General features: G+C 44.3%; 1 protein-coding gene across 4 annotated transcripts in view; it reads right to left on the bottom strand.

Moving 5' to 3' along the window:
- The window catches only part of KAZN (kazrin, periplakin interacting protein), a 319,101-nt gene that overhangs the window by 111,452 nt on the left and 182,960 nt on the right, over positions 1 to 24,689 (bottom strand). For all 4 annotated transcript variants that reach the window (XM_077457908.1, XM_077457910.1, XM_077457909.1 and 1 more), the window contains one exon: positions 4,072 to 4,263. In XM_077457908.1, the coding sequence (XP_077314034.1) occupies positions 4,072 to 4,263 (192 nt within the window). The remainder of the gene's footprint in view (positions 1 to 4,071; positions 4,264 to 24,689) is intronic.

Raw genomic sequence — 24,689 nt, 5'->3', positions numbered from 1 at the left:
AGCCCTGTGTTCTTTTCACAGCATACAAGGCATTCTGTGAATGGACAAGGGGAAAAGGGGAGGGCAAATAACTGGATCTTCTTTTGTCCATTTACAGAAATGTCTTGTATTCTGTGAGGAGAATACAAGGCAACATTTTTTTTCCTGGGGTTTCACTTTAACCCCTTTGCACACGTCTGGCAGCAAAAAGGTGGGCTTTAATTTTCAAATGCTGCACATATGCATTGCTGGGCGGGGAATATTTCTGTGCTGAGATCAAGTCAACTGTGCGCTCCCAGCACAGAGATTGCGCTGTGGAAGACCGCACTTGGTCCCCCCCCCTTACTGATCGGTGGCCAGCATCAGGGGTTCTTTTTTTTTTAGCAGAACGTGGGGGAACCAGTTACCTCCAGCATTGAATGTATGTATGTAATGGGAAAGGGTGCTGGGGTGTGCTGCAGGGTCTATTGATGCTGGAGGGGATCTATTTTTGTGGTGGGAGGTGAGTGTCTATTGTTGCTGAGGGTGGGTCTTATATTGATGGAGGGCCAGATGTTGGGAGGGATCCACTGTTGAGAGAGGGATGTATTGTCGCTGACTGCTGGATTCAGTTTCAGTTTTTTTGGGGTAGTCTCTTGCTGCTGGATGAAGGGGATCTATTTTACCGCTTTTCTTGTTAACAAATTACATATAAAAATACTTAGTTCCACAAAATGATACTTGGTTCTGCAAGGGGCAATACTAGGAGGTGGAAGCAAGGAACGATGCTCAGAAGTGGGAAGGGGTTCAGACAAGGGGTGACTCTGAAAAGGAGAGTCCATGCATCTATTCTCTGACATAAAAAAAAAAGTCCTGGCCAGCGGGACTGGCTCTTCATGTTATGTGACAGTGTGATAGGCCAATTTCTCCCCTGGCATTTGGAACTTTTAAGGGGGCAGGCGGGAAAGGGTTAAACATATTTTAAAAAATTCCTCAGTCTGCAACTGTGCCTTGGTAACCCAGATACTTGTCTAATGCAGGTATTTTGCTCCCACTTCCGGGCATAGATTTCGGAGCTGCCCACGGGTATCTACGCCATTCTTCCCCCCCCCCCCCACGGAAAACAGCAAGGATCAGTGAGATAGCGCAGAGCAAGTCGCGCATGTGCAGTAGAGAACCAGGAAGTGAAGCCGCAAGGCTTTACTTCCCGATTCCCTTACCAAGGATGGCGGCAGCAGCACCCGAGAGCCAAACGACAGATTGGCTTTGGGTGCCAACATGTAGCTGCAAACTTTAAAAAAAAAAAAAATTAGGTGGAACTCCGTTTTAAAAACATAACTTTAATTATGTAGCCATGAATCTAGTTGCATTTCTTTTTATATAACTGCCTGAAGCTCAGCTTAAAAAGGGTTAATACTAAGGCCTAATGTACACGGGACACTGAAGCAACCTCTTCTGAATGATCTTTTTGACAGCTTGAAACCGTTTTGCAGTGTTTGCATGCTGCATTTAGTGGCTTTTAGCTGCGTTTTGCTGCGTTCATAAGATCCACCCAAAAAACAGTATTTAACTATTTCAGCCATTCTGTGAGACCACAGTGAGTAGCAACAGTGTACTTGTATCTACCTCAATTTCAGTGCTTTTACTATGGATCCCCATACTGAGCATATGTAAGGAAATTAAAAAAGCCAGGATATTACATTTCATGTAACTATGTTTGATCAAGTCGGGGGTCCAGCTCAATGGCGGGGTCATCTGGTTCAAATCTAGCAACATATAGGGCAAATTCCAATTCTACTTTGGCTAACAGCAATGCTAGTGGTGTATAGGATTGAATCATGGGCTCGGTAGGGGTATATAAATGGTCTATGAAGCATTATAAGCAATTACAAGTTTTTAAAAAAAAACATTTTAGTGGTTTTTCATCATTTGCTATCATTTTTAAGTTTTGTAATGTAAAAAAAATAGGGCACCTTTAAAGCCACTTCTAAAACAAAAATGCGGCTAAACGCCAGTACCGCGCTTGGCATCTGAAATGTCGGAAACTTCGGCATCTGAACTCATTTTTTTTGCCTTCAAAGAAAAGCCTCTAAATGCAACTGCCTAAAAATGACATTAAACAAACCCGTGTACATGTACACATAAGATAACATTGGGTGAGTTCAGGGGCAGCTGAAAAAAGCATCCAACTGCCTCTGAACGTCCGTTTACCAACAGCAGTACAGTGACTTAAAAATCCTCAGCATCCCCCTCAAATCACTGCGGTTCCAGTGGCCAGTCACTTCAGGACAGAAGTGATGTAAGGTCCAACTGATGGAACCACAGAGCCCAGCCCGAAACCATGCAGCCAGCAAACCCATAAGTGTGCCGGATGCTGAAGATTTATTTTAGCCGCCATTGCTCTGCAAAAGTGTAGGTTGTTGTGTTAGTACAGCCATGGCCAAAAGTTTTGAGAATGACAAATATTAATTTCCACAAAATCTGCTGCTTCAGTGTTCATGATGGCAAGTTGCATATACTCCAGAATGTTATGAAAAGTGATCAGATAAATTTCCTCTTTGCCATGAAATTGAACCTAATCCCATAAAAAACATTTCCACTGCATTTGTGAAGAAGGCTTCAGGGCGGCCAAGAAAGTCCAGCAAGTGCCAGGACCATCTCCTGCAACTCATTCAGCTGCGGGATCAGGGGAACCACCAGTGCAGAGCTTGCTCAGGAATCCAGGCAGGTGTGAGGACATCGGCATGCACAGTGAGGAGAAGACTTTTGGAGGTTGGCCTGGTGTCAAGAAGGGCAGCAAAGAAGCCACTTCTCTCCAGGAAAAACATCAGGGACAGACTGATATTCTGCAAAAGGTACAGGGATTGGACTGCTGAGGACTGGAGTAAAGCAATTTTCTCTGCTGAATCCCTTTTCCGATTGTTTTGGGCATCCGGAAAAAACGTTGTCCGGAGAAGAAAAGGTGAGCGCTACCATCAGTCCTTTGTCAAGCCAACAGTAAAGCATCCCGAGACCATTCATGTGTAGGGTTGCTCCTCACACAATTTTGCTTAAGAACCCAGCCATGGATAAAGAATGGTACAAAAATATCCTCCGAGAGCAACTTCCCCCAGCCATCCAAGAACAGTTTGGTGATGAACAATTCCTTTTCCAGCATGATGGAGCACCTTCCCGCAAGACAAAAGTGATAACTAAGTTGCTTGGGGAACAAAACATCAACATTTTGGGTCCATGGCCAGGAAACTCCGCAGATTCTAATCCCATTGACAACTTGTGAACAAAAAAAAAAACCCACACAAAAATCTGAGAAACTCCAAGCATTAAAGAATGGGCTGCCATCAGGTCAGGATGTGGCCCAGAAATTGATTGACAGCATGCCAGGGCGAATTGCAGAGGTATGGAAAAAGAAGGGTCAACATGGCAAATATCGACCCTTTGCATAAACTTAATGTAATTTTCAATAAAAGTCTTTGACATTTATGAAATGCTTGTAATTATACTTCAATATACCATAGTAAAATCTGATAAAAAGATCTAAAAACACTGAAGCAGCAGACTTTGAAAATCAATATTTGTGTCATTCTCAAAACTTTTGGCCATGGCTGTATTAACCCTTTTTAATAAAGATGGTGCTTTTTATCTAACAAAGTCGCTTTAACTTCTTTCCAGTTGGAAATAACATCATGAAGGCTGAATAAAATGTGATGGTTTAACAGGAGGAACTTTTGGTGTCGATGCATGTAGAAAAATTTAGGGAATGTGGTAAATGATTTAAATAACTGAAAGCCTCAGTGCATCAGACTGCCCAACTGCTCTCCAACCCCGCAGGCATCCAGGTGGCAAAGCCCAAGGAGCCCATCCACACTCCATACAATACACAACAAAGAAAAGGTACTGTACTCCAATGACATCAAAGCTACACAGCTCTACTAATGAACAACAATTACTGCATCCTTCAGACCTCTAACACGTTTCGTCCACCCGAGATTAATAGTAGAAGTTACCTATCATACATGGTGCTGTCATTGGAGCAAGGCCCCTTTTCTTTGTTGTGAAAGAATTCAAATAATTTTCACAGAGCACGCTCCCCGAGTAGTCCATAGGATAATTTACCTTGTAATGCCTCCTTTGCCCTGGCCAACTCTTGCTCTTTCTGCACCAGTTGCACCTTCAGCTCCGTAACAGACAAAACTTCCGCTGACCGACTGTCATGGGACTCTTCCAGGTCTTTTGCTAGCATTTCCTTCATTTGGCGGAGCAAGTGGACTTCATCCTGCAGTTGTGATACCTCTTCCCTTAGCAGCACTGCAAAACAAAAAAGGGACAAAACATTATAAACCCGTAAGATGTAGCCAATGCTCATTCCAGTGCAGGCCTTACAAGCCCCATCAAGAGGACAGCCCCAGAAACTGCATTTTAAAAAAAGTTAGCAGTGGCAACCCCCATATTTCTGCTGTCACAGATTTCATTAGCCTTGGCTAATGCTGTTCAGTGACATCCACAGGGAAACCGACACTTCTGAGAGTATTGATCTCTGTGGTCCCCAACACCACTTACCGGTTCCACCTACTGACTCATGTCAATGTAGAATGACATAGTAACATGAGGTTAGAGGGAGGAACCAGTGACAGTGAATAGAGACCAAGGAAATCAACATTCCCTGGAGTATTGGTTTCCAGGTGGACACCCTGGGGGACCATTTTTCTGCAACAAAACAACATGGGAAGCAGGAAAGATTAAGAAAGGTTATAACAGGGTCTCTCTATAGCTCCTGAACAGTCTCTTGAAACCCTTTTACCCAAGAGGAAACTTTGAAATAAAATTCAGGTCTTAAGAACCCCTGCTTAATGCAAATCATTGATGGTCACAATTCCACCCTTCAGAGAAATAACACCTTGCCTCCCGGCCTAAAGCAGATTGACGGCCAGGTGGAACTTTCTTCTGCGTGGACGTCATAGGACATCCTCTCAGAAGGGGCCGCGCAGTGGCATGATCTGTCACCAGCTGTTTCCACCGTTTTCATTTTATCGATATTTTTTATTTTATTTTTTATGTGTCTTTTTTTCAACCTAACTATGTAGCTCATTGCTGGTACCATTATGTGGCCATTATGACGAATCACAGCAGGTCACATGACAGTTGTAAACAATTGATGGCTTCCTTCCATGCAATCCATTGTGTACAATTGTGTTGCTAACTGTGACTGATCACAGTGATCGCATGGTACAGACAGGGCCAATCACAGACCATCTCTGTACCATGTGATTAGCTCTGGCTAATCACTGCTAACAACAAAACAAACTCAGTCTCATTCAGTAAAAACGCTTATAGCAATGAAAATAAAAAAACCTGATCACTCCCCGATAGTAGTACAATGTTACTTATGGTAACATTATATTGCTCTGGTCACAGCGTGTTCAAAAAACAAAATTGTAAAAAGAAAAATACTGGTGACAGTATGTAAAAAAAAAATAGCACTCTTTTTATTTCTTAATTTTCCAAAAAATGATAAAAAAAACTGGAAAAAAACTTGCAATGTCACTTATAAATACCTCAGATTGTCTACATTCCAAAAAGGGGTCATTGGGGGATTATCTGTGCTGTCCTGACATTCTAGGGTTTTAGGAAATTAGATAGTCCGTCAGTACATCAGGATTGATACATTTTCATTATATTATATTATATATATATATATATATATATATATATATATATATATATATATATATATATATATATATATATATATATATATATATATACACACACACAAAAAGTTTGAGGATTCTAACTTTCTTCCATACTAAATAATATACAGTGATTTGGGTTATTTTCACCAATGAATTGTAGAAGAAAACATTTTGGCCTAAAATTTCTGAAGTACAATTATTTTCAAAATTTTATAACAAAAACGAATAAAAATGCATTTTTTCTTCAAAATTCAGTCTTTTTTCATTTATTCAGCAAAACTAAACCCAGTGGTGATTAAATACCACCAAAAGAAAGCTCTATTTGTGTGAACAAAATGTTAATTTAGTTTGGATACGGTGTTGCATGGCTGCGCAATCGGCAAAGTGCTACAGCGCTAAAAGCTGAAAATTGGCCTGGGCAGAAAGGGAGTAAAAGGACTGTACACATGATCAAAATATCCTACAAAAAATATTGATTTCAAAGCAATCGTACCATAATCTGATCGTTCGTACACAGCTATCATCTGAAATTTTCCCAAGGGACAAACACAAAAATCTTTCTTGTACAATACCACATCGTACGATTTTCCTTTAATCAGTACAGTTTTCATCCGAAAATACATCACTTCTGAATTTTTATTCTGTCGTACGAGAATTTTCGTAACCAATTCATTTTTGATATGGAGACTAGCATCCAAAAAGAAAAAAGAAAAAAAAAAAAGACGATAATTTTTCCAATAATCTCGTGTGTACTAGGTTTAAAAGTCCCCGGTATTGAAGTGATTAAAGCGGAGCTCCACCCTAAAGTGGAACTTCCGCTCATTGGAACCCTCCTCCCCTCCGATGCCACAATTGGCACCTTTCAGGGGGGAGGGGGGTGCAGATACCTGTATAATACAGGTATCTGCACCCACTTCCGGGCATAGATAGCCGCAGATTCTGTGGGTATTTACGCCAATTCCTGCGGGCCCCCCGCTGTCTGCTGGGAAACACACGGATCTCAGAGACAGCGGGGACCATCCTTATTGTGCAGTGCGACTCGCGCAGTAGGGAACCGGGAAGTGAAGCCGAAAGGCTCCACTTCCTGATTCCCATACCGAAGATGGCGGCGGCAGCACCCGAGAGCTGATCGAGAGATCGGCTTCGGGTGCCGACATCGCGGGCGCACTGGGTGGGTAAGTGTCCTTATTTTAAAAGTCAGCAGCTGCAGTATTTGTAGCTGCTGACTTTTAAAAACAAAAAACGGCAGAACTCCCGCTTTAAAAAGATCACTGGTGGCCCTGCCAAGTGGCATTTCACCTAGAACTATACAGTCACCATGGGATGAGAAGTCAACCACGGCTCAAGAAAACCACCAAGGAACCTTAGAATTCCATGGAACCCTGGTTGAGAATGGCTGCTCTGGAATCTACCAAAAAACTAAAACATAATTTTCCTGTGGACTGGCCCTTTAAATTATGTCTTTACTTTGCTGGCCCTTTAAATTTCTCACACCAAAGAGTCAGTTAAACCTCACTGGCACCATGCCATTACCCAAAATCCTTTGCTGACTCGGGACAATGTCCTCAGCATCTACCGGCTTCCTGTCTGGGCAGAACCTGTTTGGATGGTTAATGTTACAATTGTGTACACTCATCACAAATTATTGGCCAATTACTTCTCTGTGATTCGAGGCTTTGTACAAATAACAATCTGAGATGATTATAAAGAAAACAGAATGATGATAGAGGGAAAAAAAAATAAAAAAAATAAAAAGTGCGAGAAGTGAGAGCGGTTCAGTCTGCAAACTGTAATTATCCATTTTATAAATAGATACAGGAAAGTGATTAGAGAATTCAGAGCTGCCGTGTGACAAGCCAGGCATTTCTTCTGGACATGATCAGGAGGAAGCTCTAAAAATAGGACAATGAAAATACTAACAAGCCTGGACCAGGAGAAAATCTGACAATGCTGACCTCCTCCTGAGAATGCCAGTTGCCTGGCTGGTGCAAGTAAAAGCTGAACTCAAGGTAGACAAATAAAAACATGAAATACACAGCTTGTAGGCTTTGTCTTTGATTGCAAAGGATTTGTATTTCTGTCCATACAGCCCTGAGATGTACATAGCCAGGGGCGGACTGACCATTGGGCCACTCGGGCACTGCCCAAGGGTCCCATGCCACTAGGGGGCCCCATCAGGGTTGCCGGCCTCAGTAAAACCAGGGAAAGTATGAAAAAATCTGTTTTTTTTTACATCTGTCTCTGAAATGTCCCTTACCGACATCCTTTTGGTCTAAAAATCCAGAGATTATAGCTGCCCCACCTCTCCAGTACCTTCTCAGCCAATAAAAACATGTCTGTGTATACTGTGTGATTGTATACTGTGTATGTGTGTTTGTGTATACTGTGTGGCCCATAATGTCTGATTGCCTGGGGGCCCCATAATCTCCTATTGCTCAGGGGCCCCATGAGTTGTCAGTCCGCCCCTGTACATAGCCCTGCCAGTCAACAGAGCCAGCCTGCTGCCCTGACCTACACTATATTGACACACATGCATTTTAATGGCATCCCAGTCTTAGTCCTTAGGGCTCAATATTGAGATGGCCCACCCTTTGCAGCTATAACAGCTTCATCTCTTCTGGGAAGGCTGTCCACAAGGTTTAGGAGGGTGTCCATTGGAACGTTTGACCATTCTTCCAGTAACGCATGTGTAAGGCCAGGCACTGATATTGGACAAAAAGGCCTGGCTCGCAGTCTCCGCTCTAATTCGTCCCAAAGGTGTTCCATCGGCCAGTCAAGTTCCTCCACCCCAAACTCACTCATCCATGTCTTTATGGACCTTACTTTGTGCACTGGTGCGCAGTTATGTTGGAACAGGAAGGGGTCATCCCCAAACTGCTCCCATAAAGGTGGAAGCATGAAGTTGTCCAAAATGTCTTGGTATGCCGACGCCTTAAGAGTTCTCTTCACTGGAACTGAGGGGCCAAGCCCAACCCCTGAAAAACAACCCCACATCATAATATCCCCTCCATTAAATGATTTGGACCAGTGAACAAAGCAAGGTCCATAAAGACATGTGGAGACCGTGGGCCAGGTCTTCTCGTCCAACATCAGTGCCTGACCTCACAAACACACTTCTGGAAGAATGGTCAAACATTCCCATAGACACACTCCTAAACCTTGTGGACAGCCTTCCCAGAAGAGTTGAAGCTGTTATAGCTGCAAAGGGTGGGCCGACTCAATACTGAACCCTACGGATGAAGATTGGGATGTCATTAAATTTTGTGTAAAGGCAAGCGTCCCCATACTTTTGACAATAAAATGTATACCTACTGTACTTAAAGCGGAACTTTACCCCAAGGCCCGGTTCACACTGATGCAGTGCAGAAATCCCAGTGATTTCTGTGCAGTCCCTGTACTGCATTAAAATCACATGGATCCCTGGACAGGCGAGTGTCATTTTATTTGAAGTCAGCATTGTTAATGTTTTCCAAACAGGGCGAAGAATGCAACAGAGCCGGGTCACCTCTCCCCCCCCCCCCCCCCACCAACCTGTGATTGGACAGGTGGGATGAGCTCAGTTCAGGTGTGTTCAGATCCTAGTTCAAACCCACCAGAACAAGCCCCCGTGAAGCTATCACTGTACTAGGCCACACATAGCCAGAAATGCCCTTGCCCAGATAGTTGGCCCACTACAGATTACAGCTTCCTGGTGGGTTTGTTCAGGTGGGTTTGACTTGGATCCACACACCCCTGAGCTGCTATCTATTGGGTAGTAAAGGAGCAGCAACAGTTTGATGAGGTCATCCCTCTGATCTCTCCTCATGTCTGCATATTCCTTAACAGTACATATAAATTCAGGACACCCGATTGGCTCCCAGCCTTTCCTCAGAGTCTGAATGCTGCTCACAGGATTACAAGAGGCTGAAATTAAGCGATATTCAGGTACATTTCATGACGACGCTCTCCCATAGACAGCAACATTAATCAAAGAAAGCTGCAATCTAGGGCTACTTATATTGTAGATTACCAGTCCTAAAGTATCAAAGGGTCAGAGGTCACATGCTACATAATAATCTGTCAATTGTTTGACTTTACACATTATAGACGTAGGAGCTGGGAGATCACCTGTAAGATCAGTTGACAGGCCAAGAAATTAAAGGTTTAGTTCCCCTTTACTAAGAAATTACCTGTGTAGGTAAAGGGCGCCTGTAGATAAACTGTGCAGCTCTGACTAAAGTTGAATAATGCCTTTACTATACATGGAGGCCATTTACAGCTCCTTCCGGGGGGGGGGGGGGGGGGGTCAGTCAGATGTTTTTACCCCCACTGCCATTGCATCCAAGAGCAGCAGAGTTTGGGCAGAAAAAACGCTTGACGTGCCTAAAAGCTAGCATTGAGCAGTAATTCATTTCAATGGCCACAATACATTTTTTCTGGCTAAAGAAATGAATTATTGCAGCAAGCACGGTGGTGGGAGTGTCATTATGTGTTTCGTCAGAATAGGCGACCCATGAGAATTTGTAACAGAAAGTGACATATCGTTGCCGCCATCTTACTACACCTCACACTCCTCCACAGAAAGGATACAGTGAGCAGGCGGACATCTTGTTACACCCACTGGAGTTTTGCATTTTACACGCATTTCTAACAGTAAACTGAGTTTATATAGTTAAATACAGTACTTAGAACTCCGTCTAACTTTAGATGTTGAATTTAAAAAGCAGCGATATTTGATCAGATTAGCAAACCTGTGAGATCAGCAGGCTTTCTGCTGCTTTTAAAATTCAACATCTAAACAGTCAGGCGGAGTTCTAAGTACTGTATTTTCTATATAAACTCACTTTACTGTTAAAAATAAGTGTGAGATGCAAAACTCCGGTGGGAGTAACAAGATGTCCGCTTACCGCCTTCTCGCTATCCTTACTGTGGAGGAGTGTGGTGTGTCACTTCCGTTACAAATTGACGGGTCGCCTAATCTGACGAAACACCAACACTGGGGAGCTACAGTTCATTGAGGGAACCATGAATGCCAACATGAACTGTGACATACTGAAGCAGAGCATGATCCCCTCCCTTCAGAGACTGGGCCGCAGGGCAGTATTCCAACATAACGACCCCAAACACCTCCAAGATGACCACTGCCTTGCTAAATAAGCTGAGGGTAAAGGTGATGGACTGGCCAAGCATGTCTCCAGATCTAAACCCATTGAGTATCTGTGGGGCATCCTCAAACGGAAGGTGGTCTCCAACATCCACCAGCTCTGTGATGTCCTCATGGAGGAGTGGGAGAGGACTCCAGTGGCAACCTGTGAAGCTCTGATGAACTCCATGCCCAAGAGGGTTAAGGCAGTTCTGGAAAATAATGGTGGCCACACAAAATATTGACACTTTGGGCCCAATTTGGACATTTTCACTTAGGGGTGTACTCACTTTTGTTGCCAGCGGTTTAGACATTAATGGCTGTGTGTTGTGTTATTTTGAGGGGAAGCAAATTTACACTGTTATACAAGCTGTACACTCACTACTTTACATTGTAGTAAAGTGTCATTTCTTCAGTGTTATCACATGAAAAGATAGAAGAAAATATTTACACAAATGTGAGGGGTGTACTCACTTTTGTGAGATGCTGTATTCTTTAGAGCACAGATCTCCAGTTCTTTGCACACCAGGGCCCAAAGTGAGGTCGCCCCCACCCCCCTCTCATATTTTTCATGCAGAGAATTTCGGCAGTGCCCACAGGCGACAGCACAAAAAATTCTGCACATCAAAGCTGCCTAATGACAAGTTATAGGCCTTTCTGGCAATTAAGGGTCAGGGCCGCCCATAGCTTAAGTGAACCTGACGCCCTACACATCCACAGCCAATTTAAAAGAGGTTTCATAATGAGCTTTATGTGGCGCTGGCTGAATGTTTTCAGTGTATAATATTTCTCCAGTCTCTCTCCGGTCCTGCTCTGCTGACTAGACTCTGTAGCGGGTGTATTGCAGAGGAGGGCATGACTGCATGGCAGCTCCCAGTCTGGACTCTGGATAGAAATTGATGCGCTCCTCAGGGGAGATATAATCGTGAAAGAGGGCAGGAGGGCACTACATATTGCATTTTCCAATCAATGCCATCGTCCGCAACTCCCTCGGGCAGCATGAACAATTAAAAGGGTCACTCCTCATGGAAAGCATTGTTTAAAGGGAAAACTCAACTAAAGACAGATAGTTTCGTTTTGTGTGGTAACTTACCTACCTGTCGCACAATTTGGCGCATTTCAACCAAACCAATTTGGTAAAAAGCAATTTTACCATATAACAAATGTCCTCTGAGTGCACAAGTAATTGCTTTTGTTAAGGTCCCTCTTGTGCCTTAAAGCCTAGGCAGAGACACTATACTGGCAATGTATACTTAAAGTGGTGTTGCCACCAAAAAAATAAAACTACTTAAAATTCTTTAAAAAAATCAAAAAAAAATAATTGGCAAAAAAAAATTTTTTACTCACCTCTAAATACCGGTTGCTAGGGGGTCCCTCGTAGTCTGCCTTCTTCATTGCCCGGGCTGGTGACATCACTTCCCCTCGCGCCGCACATTCACCTGGGACCTGTCATGTGTCCCAGGTGACTGTACGGCACATCACGGCGCCCTGCGCTGCTCGCGCATGCGCAGTGGGTGCCCGGCTGTGAAGCCACAGCCGGGTGCCCACAGTATGCATGACGGCGCCGCGAGCGGAGCGGGGAGCGAGGGGGGGGCTTCGTTCCCCCGCATCGCTGGACCCTGGGGCAGGTAAGTGTCCGATTATTAAAAGCCAGCAGCTGCAGTATTTGTAGCTGCTGACTTTTAATTTTTTTTTTTTAGGGGGTACCCCACTTTAAAGTGTGACTGTGATAGTGTTGCGTGCAATCCAACGCTAACAGACACTAGCTGGGATGGGCACTAAGGCTAGGTTCACACTGTAATCTGCAAAGCGCTTTGAGTGACAATATAAAGTTAAAGAGGAACTGCAGTCTGCTCACATAATCTGTAATAACAACAAAATCTTTGCCATTCTGAAGCTTCCCTCCGACCACTTTGCATATTATTTTATATATACTGGGATTTTGTACTTGCCAAATATGCTGCAGAGATCTCCCTCCACTGAGTCTGGCTGCAGCCATTTTAACTGGGGGCAGCTGAAGCTGCTGCCTGTTCACTTCCTGGATTTACACAGAGGCACACATCCAGCTCTGCAGCTCTCATTGGCCCTTTTATGACTTACCCCTCCCCCCTTCCTGGCAAACTGATTAGAGTGAGAGTGAGCTGTGAATGATGTCATAAGCCTAGTTTTTTTTACCAGACAAGAAATAAGAAGTGGGCTGTACAAGGTATTTACTGACAGAATATAAGTTTTACTATCTAAAGATAAAACAACAAGGGCAGAAGATTTAATAGATGGAAAAATAAAATGACTGAAGGTTCACTCTAATGACACAGCCAAATCGGTTTGCAGTGCGAACAGTGTTCAGACCCATGCAATCTGATTCCAGTGCAGACAAAAAAAGGGTCCTGCACAATTTTGGTGCAAATTGGCTCCCGCTGCTGTCAATCACAGCCAGTGAGCCAGTCAGGAGATGGAGGAAGCAAGGCCGAGCTGCAGCTTTGTGTGTGAATGGACACCCAGCAGGAGGGAGGATCCAGGAGCACCGGCGTGGGACCTGAAAAGAAGAGGATCAGATCTGCTCTGTGCAAAACCATTACACAGAGCAGGTAAGTATAGCATGTTTGCTATGTTAAAAAAAAGTCTTTAATATCGCTTTCATTTTCATCCTAAAACTGCAGCCCTACGCAAGACCCCCATTATACACCATTCGATTTTCTGCAGATTTTTGTCTTCAGATTTACCAAAACCATGTAGTGCGAGGGTCTGATTACATACAAATTGAAACTGTTAGGGCTCATTTACACTTGCTTCAGCTTCAACACACATTAACAGTTAGTTTACACTTGCTTCAAAACAAGGCTTCGGATGGGCTTTGTTAAAGCTCTCTGAACACCGTCACTAAATAAAATGTTTAGTTTAGAGTCCTGTTTACACCTTGCTTTTGCTTCGCTTCAAAAATTATACCCCACATAGTTTTAGTGGCGATTCAAAGTGTCTTCAAATCCTCCATTGAAGTCTATAGCAAAGCTCAGTCGAAGTCCCACGAAGGGTGGTGATAAATTGGGAGTACTCGGCATGGTCAGGAGTGGGTAGTGGGGTCCCGCAGGGTTCTGTGCTGGAACCAAGCCTATTTAATTTGTTCATAAACGACCTGGAAGGTGGGGTAAACCATTCAAATCTCTGTATTTGCGGACAATACTAAGCTAAGCAGGGCAATAACTTCTCTGCAGGATGTGGACGCCTTGCAATTAGATCTCAAATGAATGGGGTGGGCAACTATATGGCAAATGAGGTTTAATGTAGAAAAATGTAAAATAATGCATTTGGGTGGCAAAAATGCAATCTATACACTGGGTGAATCTAGGATGGAAAAGGACCTGGGGGTCCTAGTAGATGATGGGCTCAGCTATGGCATGCAATGCCAAGCTGCTAACAAAGCAAACAGAATATTGGCATTAAAAAAGGGATTAACTCCAGAGATAAAATGATAATTCTCCCGCTCTACAAGACTCTGGTCTGGCCGCACCTGGAGTATGCTGTCCAGTTCTGGGCACCAGTCCTCAGGAAGGATGTACTGGAAATGGAGCGAGTTCAAAGAAGGGCAACAAAGCTAATAAAGGGTCTGAAGGATATTCATTATGAGGAAAGGTTGTGAGCACTGAACTTATTCTCTCTGGAGAAGAGACGCTTGAGAGGGGATATGATTTCAATTTATAAATACCGTACTGGTGACCCCACAATAGGGATAAAACTTTTTTGCCGAAGGGAGTTTAACAAGACTTGTGGCCACTCATTTAAAATCAGAAAAAAAGAGGTTTAACCTTAAACTACATTCAGGGTTCTTTATTGTAAGAGCGGCAAGGATGTAGAATTCCCTTCCATAGGTGGTGGTCTCAGCAGGTGGCATCGAACGTTTCAAGAAACTATTAGATAAGCACCTGAACGACCACAACATACAGTGAAATACAATGTAACACTGACATATAATCATACACATGGGTTGGACTTGATGGATTGTGTCTTTTTTTTTAACCTCACCTACTATAACTATGAAGCCCAACAAAGCCTCATCGAAGCCCACCGCAACCTCATCGAAGCTCCACGGAACCTCATCATCAAACCACCAAGCAAAAGCAGGTGTAAACAGGACTGTAAGATAACCATTTTATTTATTACAGAAGCTTTGACTGGCGTTCAGAGATCTTTAACAAAGCGGGTCTGAAACCAAGTTTTTAAGCAACTGTAAACTAGCCCTTAAAGCGGGAGTCCGCCGGGAGTTCCGCCGTTTTTTTTTTTTTAAAAGCCAGCAGCTACAAATACTGCAGCTGCTGACTTTTAAAATAAGGACACTTACCCGCCCAGCGCGCCCGCGATGTCGGCACCCGAACCAATCTCTCGATCGTCTCTCGGGTGCTGCCGCCGCCATCTTGGGTATGGGAATCAGGAAGTGGAGCCTTTCGGCTTCATTTCCCGGTTCCCTACTGCGCATGCGCGAGTCGCGCTGCGCAATAAGAATGGACCCGCTGCCTCTGGGATCTGTGTGTTTCCCAGCAGGCAGCGGGGGACTTTCAGAAAGGGGCGTAGATTCACACCCCTTTCCGCAGAGAGCTATCCCGGAAGTGGGTGCAGATACCTGTACTGTACAGGTACCTGCACCCCCCTCCCCCCTGAAAGGTGCCAATTGTGGCACCGGAGGGGGGGGGGAGGATTCCAATGAGCGGAAGGTCCACTTTAGGGTGGACCTCCACTTTAAGGTTTGACCTCATATTACATGGTTTTAGTAAATCTGAAGACAAAAATCTGCAGAAAATCTAATAGTGTGTATGGGGCTTAAGAGAGCACCTTTAAACATCCAAAATGCATTGGATAGGCCTTAAACTTATCAGAATAAACGTTTTCAGACTTTCTGGATAAAGCATTTGTATTTCCTTCCCCAGCAATAAACACATGGCAGAAATTCTAATCATGGGTGCACAACCTGTGGTCCTCCAGCTGTTTTGAACTACAAGTCCCATCATGTCTCTGCCTGTGGGACTCATGCTTGTAACTGTCAGCCTTGCAATGCCTCATGGGACTTGTAGTTCCGCTGCAGCAGGAGTGGCACAGGTGGAGCACCCATACCCTTCCCACCTATCAAAAAGAAAAAAAGTTTGACTGGCTTATAACGCAGTCTGCCTTTAATGGCAGTTCTTCAGTTGACCCAACATGTACCCAACTATGTTACAGAAACCGGACATTATGCAGGGAAAAAAAAAACGCAAACGCCAACCAGACTTGGCTGTTCTTTCCGCCTCCCAATTAAAAAAGCAGACAAAGACACTGTGATAGATGCTGAATAATGGCCCATCCACACAAGAAGCAGCTATTATGCAGACGGGGGCTGACAGTCACAAATTAAGCCCTAGCAATGGACGCACAACATAATAAGTAGGGAGCCTTGGGGTAGTACAGACACAGGTATTAATCAGAAACATGGTAATATCTCACAGACCATCCCAGAGACAGCATTGGAGATGTGACAGTGCAGTCCGACAGCCGCACAAGCGCAGCAAGAGAAGGTCAAAGAAAATTAAATAAAAATGTAAATTTGTGTTCCTTTTACTCGACAAAAAAAAAAAGAAAGGACTGCGGGTACTGAACGACATAACAAAATTAAAAGATTAGGCTTAACAAGTGGAAGTTAGAAACTTGGAATGGTGCAATGGGTCTTATCTAGGCAGAAAAGGTTATTTCCACAATGAGCAGTAACAACCTTGGTATCTGATGAATGGAACACAGAAGACAGTCACTAGTACCACATTTAAAGGTGAAGACCAAGCAATGCCATAAAAATACCTAACAGTGCAGTGCACATATATCTTCATGTCCCAGTGACAACTACTCTCATCATTTACTTGTCCTACAAAGGGCAGGGAATGAGGGTGAGGTTGTGGACAGACAGTATTTACTCTTCCAAAGTCCATCCAAAGCTATACTTTCCCGTAACTAATGATATACTCACACATATACACCAGGGACACAGAATGATTTAAAACCAGCTGTGAGCAAACACTAGACAGTTTCCCACCACATTCTCCAAAAATACCAACGTGGCAAAAGGTTTCTGGACACCTGACCATCACACCACCAACATATGGCCAAACGTATGTAGACTTCCAAGTTATTGAGTTCTGACGTTTCCTGGTAAGAGCGTTCCACGAACAACCTATAATTTAAAGTGGTAGCTAAGAGTTTTTATAGCAGAAGAGACCCTCTAGAGGTCTCTTCTGCCATAAAATGTTCCCCCTGCCTGTCAGCGGATAATGTGATTTGAGCTGCACATGCACAGCTCAAATCTCATTTACGGCCCGCTCTGTGTGCTCCAGCGATGCCACTCCCGTGCCCATGTGCAGGAGTGATCTTGCCACGGCACGGACACTCAAGAAGCCAAAGATGGGAAACCTGGAAGGAACACCAGAGGAAGAGGGGAGCACCGGGGGGAGCCGTGACTGCGATCCACTGGAGGACTCCATTTGCAGTCTGTCAATGTTCTAGTATGCTGTGCATAAACAGCGTGGTGACTTAAACCTGCAGGAGAACTGTCTATTTATTTTATTTTGGACTGGACTTTACTACCACGTAAAAGTGGTAATAAACCTTGACATTTAAAAAAAATAAAAATCCCCTGCAAGACCCTCCAGTGGTGCGATGTCACCACTGACAGGGTTTCCATTTCCCCCCTCCTCCCCCTTCCTTTTGGGTTCACGGGCCCCAGCTGTATGAGTGGCAGGGGCCGTGATAACACCACTGCTTCAGCACAGGGTATGGCGGACCTTCAGAGAGCGTGTGCCAGTGACGTCACCGGCTGCATTCAGTGTGAATATATCCTAAACACCACAAGTTTAGGAGATGCTCACTGTACCTACAGGTAAGCCTTATAATAAGATAAGGAATGGTCGGGACTCAGGATGACATAAAAAATAGTATTCCTTTATTGAAAAGACATGTACAACAGCCAGGCGTTAGTCCTTCGTCATGGTGGAGCTGTTATGTGGGAAGGGTGAAGCATTTGAACACCTGTTAAACCACATTATAGGCTTAAGGTCAAAAAAATGTGTTTACTACCACTTTAAGAGTACTGTTAATGTGCAAGCATACGAAGACATTGTGACATTGTGTGGCATAGTTGTGTGGTAGAAGTTTGGTGAAGGCAATTTTCTGTTCCACATGACTATACCCCTGAGCACAAAGCCAGCTCCACAAAGACATGAGGAGTTCGGTGTGGAGGAACTTGAATTCCCTTCCCAAAGCCGTGACCTCAACTCCACTGAACACCTATGTGATGAACTGGAAGACTGATGCAGATCTTCTCAACCACCATCAGTAGATGACCTCACAGAGCTTTTATCCGAATTGAAACAAAACAAAAAACTTGCCACAGACACCAATCCAAAATCTTGTAGAAAGACTTCCTAGAAATCTGTAGCCCAGAAGAGGGGACTGACTTCCTATTAATGGCCATAGTTTTGGAATTTGATGTCTTGTTGATATAGGTGTGATGGTTAGGTACCCCAAACTTGTGGCCATACAATGTATACCCAAGCCAAACTTTTAGGAACCGATACTGTGTGAAGGTGTAGTTAACATTTCAAAAACTTCCTGACACTCCAAATACACACCACATGAGCAATATGCACGCCTTTCTAAAAGAGCTTGCAATCTAAAACAAAGGACCTTTAATGATCACAGAACCCCAAAGTATAGCTTAAAGTGGAAGGCAAGGCAAAACGCAACAAAAGCAAATCTACTCCCACCACCCCCATTCTAAGCCTATCCTATCTACCCTGTATAGACATCTTTGCTTTTACAGGGTAGATAAAATAGGCCTAGAACGTCAGTGGGAGTGGATTTAGTTTAGCTAGATTTTGACTTGCCTTCCAATGTTATATGTCCCCATGCCACCACCACCACCATCATCAGTCTTGGTAGGCATCAGTAGGACTTCAAAAGTTGTCATTGGCTTGCTTTGACTTTACATATAACTAGCAACAGAACAGCTGAATGCAATTTGTAAGGAATTCACCATATTTATATAAGAAATGACAAATCATAATTACACAAGATAGCTACAACTAGGGAGGAGATGTGTGCTGGTGAATTTCTGTAGTAAAAAAATAGAATGGAGGTCCAATTATGGATAATCCTGATGGCATGTTATCTCAAGTTGATTTCTCCACTTTGATTTCAGGGTCAATAATGCAGATTTATTTTAAAACTAATCAAAGATCCATACTCACCCCCCCTTCATTTGGTTCTCATACCCCCCTACTCCTTTGCATTTGATTATGTCAGCACACGTGGTGATGGAGGCAACCACAGCTAATGAAGCAACCTATTTTACACATGGTCGTGCCATGTGATCTAGTAATCCTCTCATATCTAATAATCGAAACATTAACCAAATGAAGTGACGCCGTGCGGCAGAGTTAATGCCAGAACGCACTCATCGATCGGTGTTCGAGAGCAGCAGTGCGACCTCACCGAGGACATGCAGACACAATCAATAAGCGCTGACTTGCATTAAGTCTGAGGGGAAGTGTCAATCTATTTGGATATTGCGAGAGCTCCATATGTGAGGACCTTGGCACACAATATATCCTCCAATAAAGAGGAACCCAAATCGGAATAATTACTGCTGCCGCCTTTATACGAAGATAACATGCTTATATCCTAAAGTGATTTTGGTCAAATTACCATAAATGTTAAGAGTTGGCCTTTTAAGGGAGGGGGGGGCAACACTGGCTGCAAAGTTCACCTCCCACTGCCCCCTGCAGCAATTCTTTTCCACCATTATATGTCCAGCACTCGGCATCATTTGACCTGGAAGACTGAGAACATACTGTGAGTGCAGGACATCAAAGACCAGTCTCAGAGAGCATCAAACTGGTGCCCTTCACTTATAGTGCAATGAGGCAGAGAGAGGCTCCAATATCAACACATGCTCTGCATCACTGAAAACAGCTTACTGCCAGTGTTCTGTCAATTTCTCCAACCCGTCAGAAACTCCAACCATGCCACTTCCGGTTTCTTTAAAGTCTTAGTAATTGGAGATTTTGACAAATTGGTGGTTGGACACAACACCGGCAACTGAATAGACACATGTACAGGAAGATTGAGCTGTTTTGACAGCACAGTGGCTAACGAGAACAAAGTTGATGCTGCCTCCAAGGCTATTTTGTTGGCTAGTATCAGAGCAGAGGGGAGTAAGAATCTCTGCTCATAATATCCTGCACTGGACTCTATTCAGTTGCCGGTGTTGTGTCCAATCACCAATTCGTCAAAAACTTTAATTACTACTGGTTTAAAGAAACCAGAAGTTAAGTAGTTGGAGTTTCTGATGGGTTGGGGAATTTGACAGAACACCATCCAAAGAGGACCCTGAGCATCATTTGACTAGCCTAAAGATAGCCCAAGAAGATCAACTCCATAGGCACCTAAAGATGTGGCTTTGAAAACCTTGCAGTTGGTAGATATATATACACACACACACACACACACAGGAATAGCCACTTAGATGTAGGACCTGCTTTTGAGAACTTTGCTTCACTCCGCCTCTCACTCAATGCAAGGGTCAGATCCTCCATAATGGTGTTTTCTCAGTCCACGTGTATCCTCACCAACAGGCCATGTTTTGGTAAATTCCCTTAGACAAAATAGCGGTTGTAAATACAAAGCCATTGACATTGATATGAAGTGGCCCTAAAGGTAGGTTATTAACGGTACAACGGCGAGGGAACCCAAAAAGAGGGGGATGGGGGCTGTTCGGTGCAAAACTATTACACAGAGCAGGTATGGATGTTTATTATTTTAAAGAAAAAAAAATACATCTAGAATCACTTTGCAGCACCTATTGAAAGATGAAGAAAATCCCCAAACCATGACCTGTTGGGGGTACCTGAGGATGAAAGGTTGGGAACAACTGCTTTCTATAGCTAACTGACCTTACTGTATGCTGACAGTCAAATAAGGCCCCTTTCACACGGGACAGATCAGTAATGATCCGCCCCGTGATGATCCGCTTGCTCAGCGGGGATCGCTCCGTTGTCCCCGCTGAGCCGGCAGCAGACAGGGCGGTCCCGTCACACTGTGCAGGGACAGCCCTGTCAGCTCTCTGCTCTCCTCTATGGGGATCCGATGAGCACGGACCGTCTGTCCGTGTTCATCCGATCCGCTCTGCAGATGGATGGAAAAATAGGATTTTCCTCCATCTGCAGAATCGGACAATAGCGGAGGCGCATGATAGCGGGTGTCTGCTGATGTTTATCCGCAGACACCCGCTATCCCATAGGAATGCAGTATGTCCGTATTTCATCCATCCGTTTGCGGATGAAATACGGACATACTGTCCGCATGTGTGAAAAGGGCCTAAGGGCAGTATTCACCTTAATCTGATATATGGATAACCACAAAAATGATCGATCAAATATGCATTGGAAATGTTTTCCTTTCACTAAAGTGTGTGGTGTATGGAGACTTTATATACTGTACACTCACTAGGTACACCTTTTCAATTGCTTAGCAACACAAATTGCTAATTAGCCAATCACATGGCAGCAACTCAATGCATTGAGGCATCTAGATGTGGTGAAGACAACTAGCTAAAGTTCAAACCGTGCAGCAGAATGGGGAAGAAGGGGGATTTAAAGGACTTTGAACTTGGTATGGTTGTTGGTGCCAGGCGGGCTGGTCTGAATATTTCAAAAACTGCTGATTTACTGGGATTTTCACACACAACTATCTCTAGAGTTTACAGAGAATGGTCCGGAAAATAGAAAATATCCAGTGAGCGGCAGTTGTCTGGAGGAAAATGCCTTGCTGCTGTCAGAAGAAAATGGGCAGACTGATTGGAGGAAATGATCAAAAGATAACAGTAACTCAAATAACCAATATATTTGAATTAAAGTTTCTGTCCCCAAAGTTCACATCTCATTTATGGAAGATGTGCGTCTACCCAAGCCTTCACTGTGCTATGGTGACTGTATGTACAGATCAGATACACTTACCACACACATGTTATAACATGCAGGATTTGGAATGCAACTAACCAATCGATAAGTTGTGATCACAGCTCCATATGTCGGCACCCATAACAAAGAACAATTAGATATACACAATGTCATCTGCACCCGGATACTTTCACCGCTTTCCAACAAAACTATTATCAGAGCGTGCCTACAGGTACAACAAAGCAACACTAAAAACAACATCACTTATAATAGCATGAGACAAAAAACAACCCAAACCAGGGAATGCGGCTCTGCAGAAGAAGAGAATGACTTGTGGTATTGGATAAGCTCCATAGAAGATCTCAAAGATACAAATGACTGCGCTGCCACAAAAGCTTCAAAGTCAGACAGTAACAACATCGGTGAGGTGAAAAGTGAAACTATTGGCTGGATAAGTGCGTTGTTTGGAAAGTAAATATCACACACCCCACTCCACCGTATCCCGGGGACACAGATCACTAACTGGCTGTGAACGAGAAGATACTGAATGCATCAACACAGCGCACATTGTGCGCAACTGGACACTCCATGACCTTAATGTGCTGCTTCTTGAGCCACTTTGTTGCCTTGGCCGTGTGTTTTGGGTCATCATTACATAGTTAGTCAGGTCGAAAAAAAGACATATCCAGTTCAAACTTAAAAAGAATAAATAAAATAAAAAATATCTTACAATCCAATATACCCAATTTTATACCCACAGTTGATCCAGAGGAAGGCAAAAAACCCCAGCAGAGCATGATCCAATTTGCTACAGCAGGGGAAAAAATTCCTTCCTGATCCCCCGAGAGGCAATCGGATTTTCCCTGGATCAACTATACCTATAAATGGTAGTACCCAGTTATATTATATACCGTATATACTCGAGTATAAGCCGAGATTTTCAGCCTCTTTTTTGAGGCTGAAAGTGCCCCCCTCGGCTTATACTCGAGTCATCGCTGTCTGCCCGCTCGATCAGCGTGTCGAGCAGACAGACAGCGGCCATTCTATGATTCAAAAGCCGCGCCTCCGGCTCCGCCTTCGCCTGTGATAGGCGGAACACTGAATTTCCCAGCAGCCTGTGTTCCGCCTATCACGGGCGTCGTCTCATCCTCGTACTACGGACGAGGATGATACGACGTCCGTGATAGGCGGAACACAGGCTGCTGGGAAATTCAGTGTTCCGCCTATCACAGGCGAAGGAGGAGGCGCGGCTTTTGAATTTTACAATGGCCGCCGACGAAGAGGGCACGGGACGGAGGCAAGGCAAGGCACGGCACGGGACAGGACGGGACGGGACGAAGGCAAGGCACGACACGGGACGGAGGCTCGGGACAAAGGCTCGGGACACAGGTAGGCTGGACACACACACACACACACACACACACACACACGGATGGAGACACACACACACGGATGGATGGATGGATGGATGGATGGAGACACACACACACACAGGGATGGATGGATACACACACACACAGGGATGGATGGATGGATGGATGGATGGATGGAGACACACACACACAGGGATGGATGGATGGATGGATGGAGACACACACACACAGGGATGGATGGATGGATGGATGGAGACACACACACACAGGGATGGATGGATGGATGGACACACACACACACAGGGATGGATGGACGGACACACAGGGATGGACGGACACACAGGGATGGACGGACACACAGGGATGGACGGACACACAGGGATGGACGGACACACACACAGGGATGGACAGGCATGTCTCACCCTCGGCTTATACACGAGTCAATAAGTTTGCCAGTTTTTTTGGGGGTAAATTGGGGGCCTCGGCTTATATTCGGGTCGGCCTATACTCGAGTATATACGGTACACTTAGGAAAGCATCCAGGCCTTTCTTAAAGCAATCTACTGAGCTGGCCAGAACCACCTCTGGCGGGAGTCTGAATCTCTTTCTGTGAAGAAACCTTTCTGTATTTGGAGATGAAATCTCTTTCCTCTAGGCGTAAAGAGTGTCCCCGTGTCCTCTGGGTTGACCGTAAAGAGCATAATTCAACACCAAGTTCACTATATGGACCCCTTATATATTTGCACATGTTGATCATATCCCCCATTAATCTCCTCTTCTCAAGAGAGAATAAATTCAGTTCTTGTAAATTTTCCTCATAGCTGAGCTCCTCCATGCCTCTTATCAGTTTGGTTGCCCTTCTCTGCACTTTCTCCAGTTCCCCAATATCCTTTTTGAGAACTGGTTCCCAAAACTGAACTGCATATTCCAGATGAGGTCTTACTAATGATTTGAACAGGGGCAAAATGATATCTCTCTATCTGGAGTCCAATACAAGAAAGGACTTTGCTGGAATACCCATCCACGACCCATTTTCAATGCCCTGGTTGAGGGAAGGAGGTTCTCACCCAAGATTTGATGGTACATGGCCCCGACCTTCGTCCCCTTTGATGCAGTGAAGTTGTCCTGTCCCCTTAGCAGAAAAACACCCCCAAAACATAATGTTTCCATTGACGGTGGGGATGGTGTTCTTGGGGTCATAGGCAGCATTCCTCCTCCTCCAAACAAGGCGAGTTGAGTTGATATCAAAGAGCTTGATTTTGGTCTTCTCTGCCCACAACACCCTCATCCAGTTCTCCTCTGAATCATTCAGATGTTCATTAGCAAACTTCAGACAGACCTGTACATGTGCTTTGAGCAGGGGGACTTTGCAGGCTCTAGAGGATTTCAGTCGTTCACGGCGTAGTGCGTTACCAATTGTTTTCTTGGTGACTATGGTCCCATCTGCCTTGAGATCATTGACAAGATTCTCCCGAGTATTTCTGGGCTGATTCCTCACCGTTCTCATGATCACTGAAACTCCGAGGTGAGATCTTGCATGGACCCCCAGACCGAGGGAGATGGACAGTTCTTTTGTAAA

This window comes from Lithobates pipiens, unplaced genomic scaffold, assembly GCF_037356315.1.
Source record: "Lithobates pipiens isolate NorthernLeopardFrog02 unplaced genomic scaffold, aLitPip1_a1.2 Scaffold_27, whole genome shotgun sequence".
Classification (NCBI taxonomy): domain Eukaryota; kingdom Metazoa; phylum Chordata; class Amphibia; order Anura; family Ranidae; genus Lithobates; species Lithobates pipiens.
The sequence above is the reverse complement of the archived record's forward strand: the minus strand, read 5'-3'. Positions and strand labels throughout refer to the sequence as shown.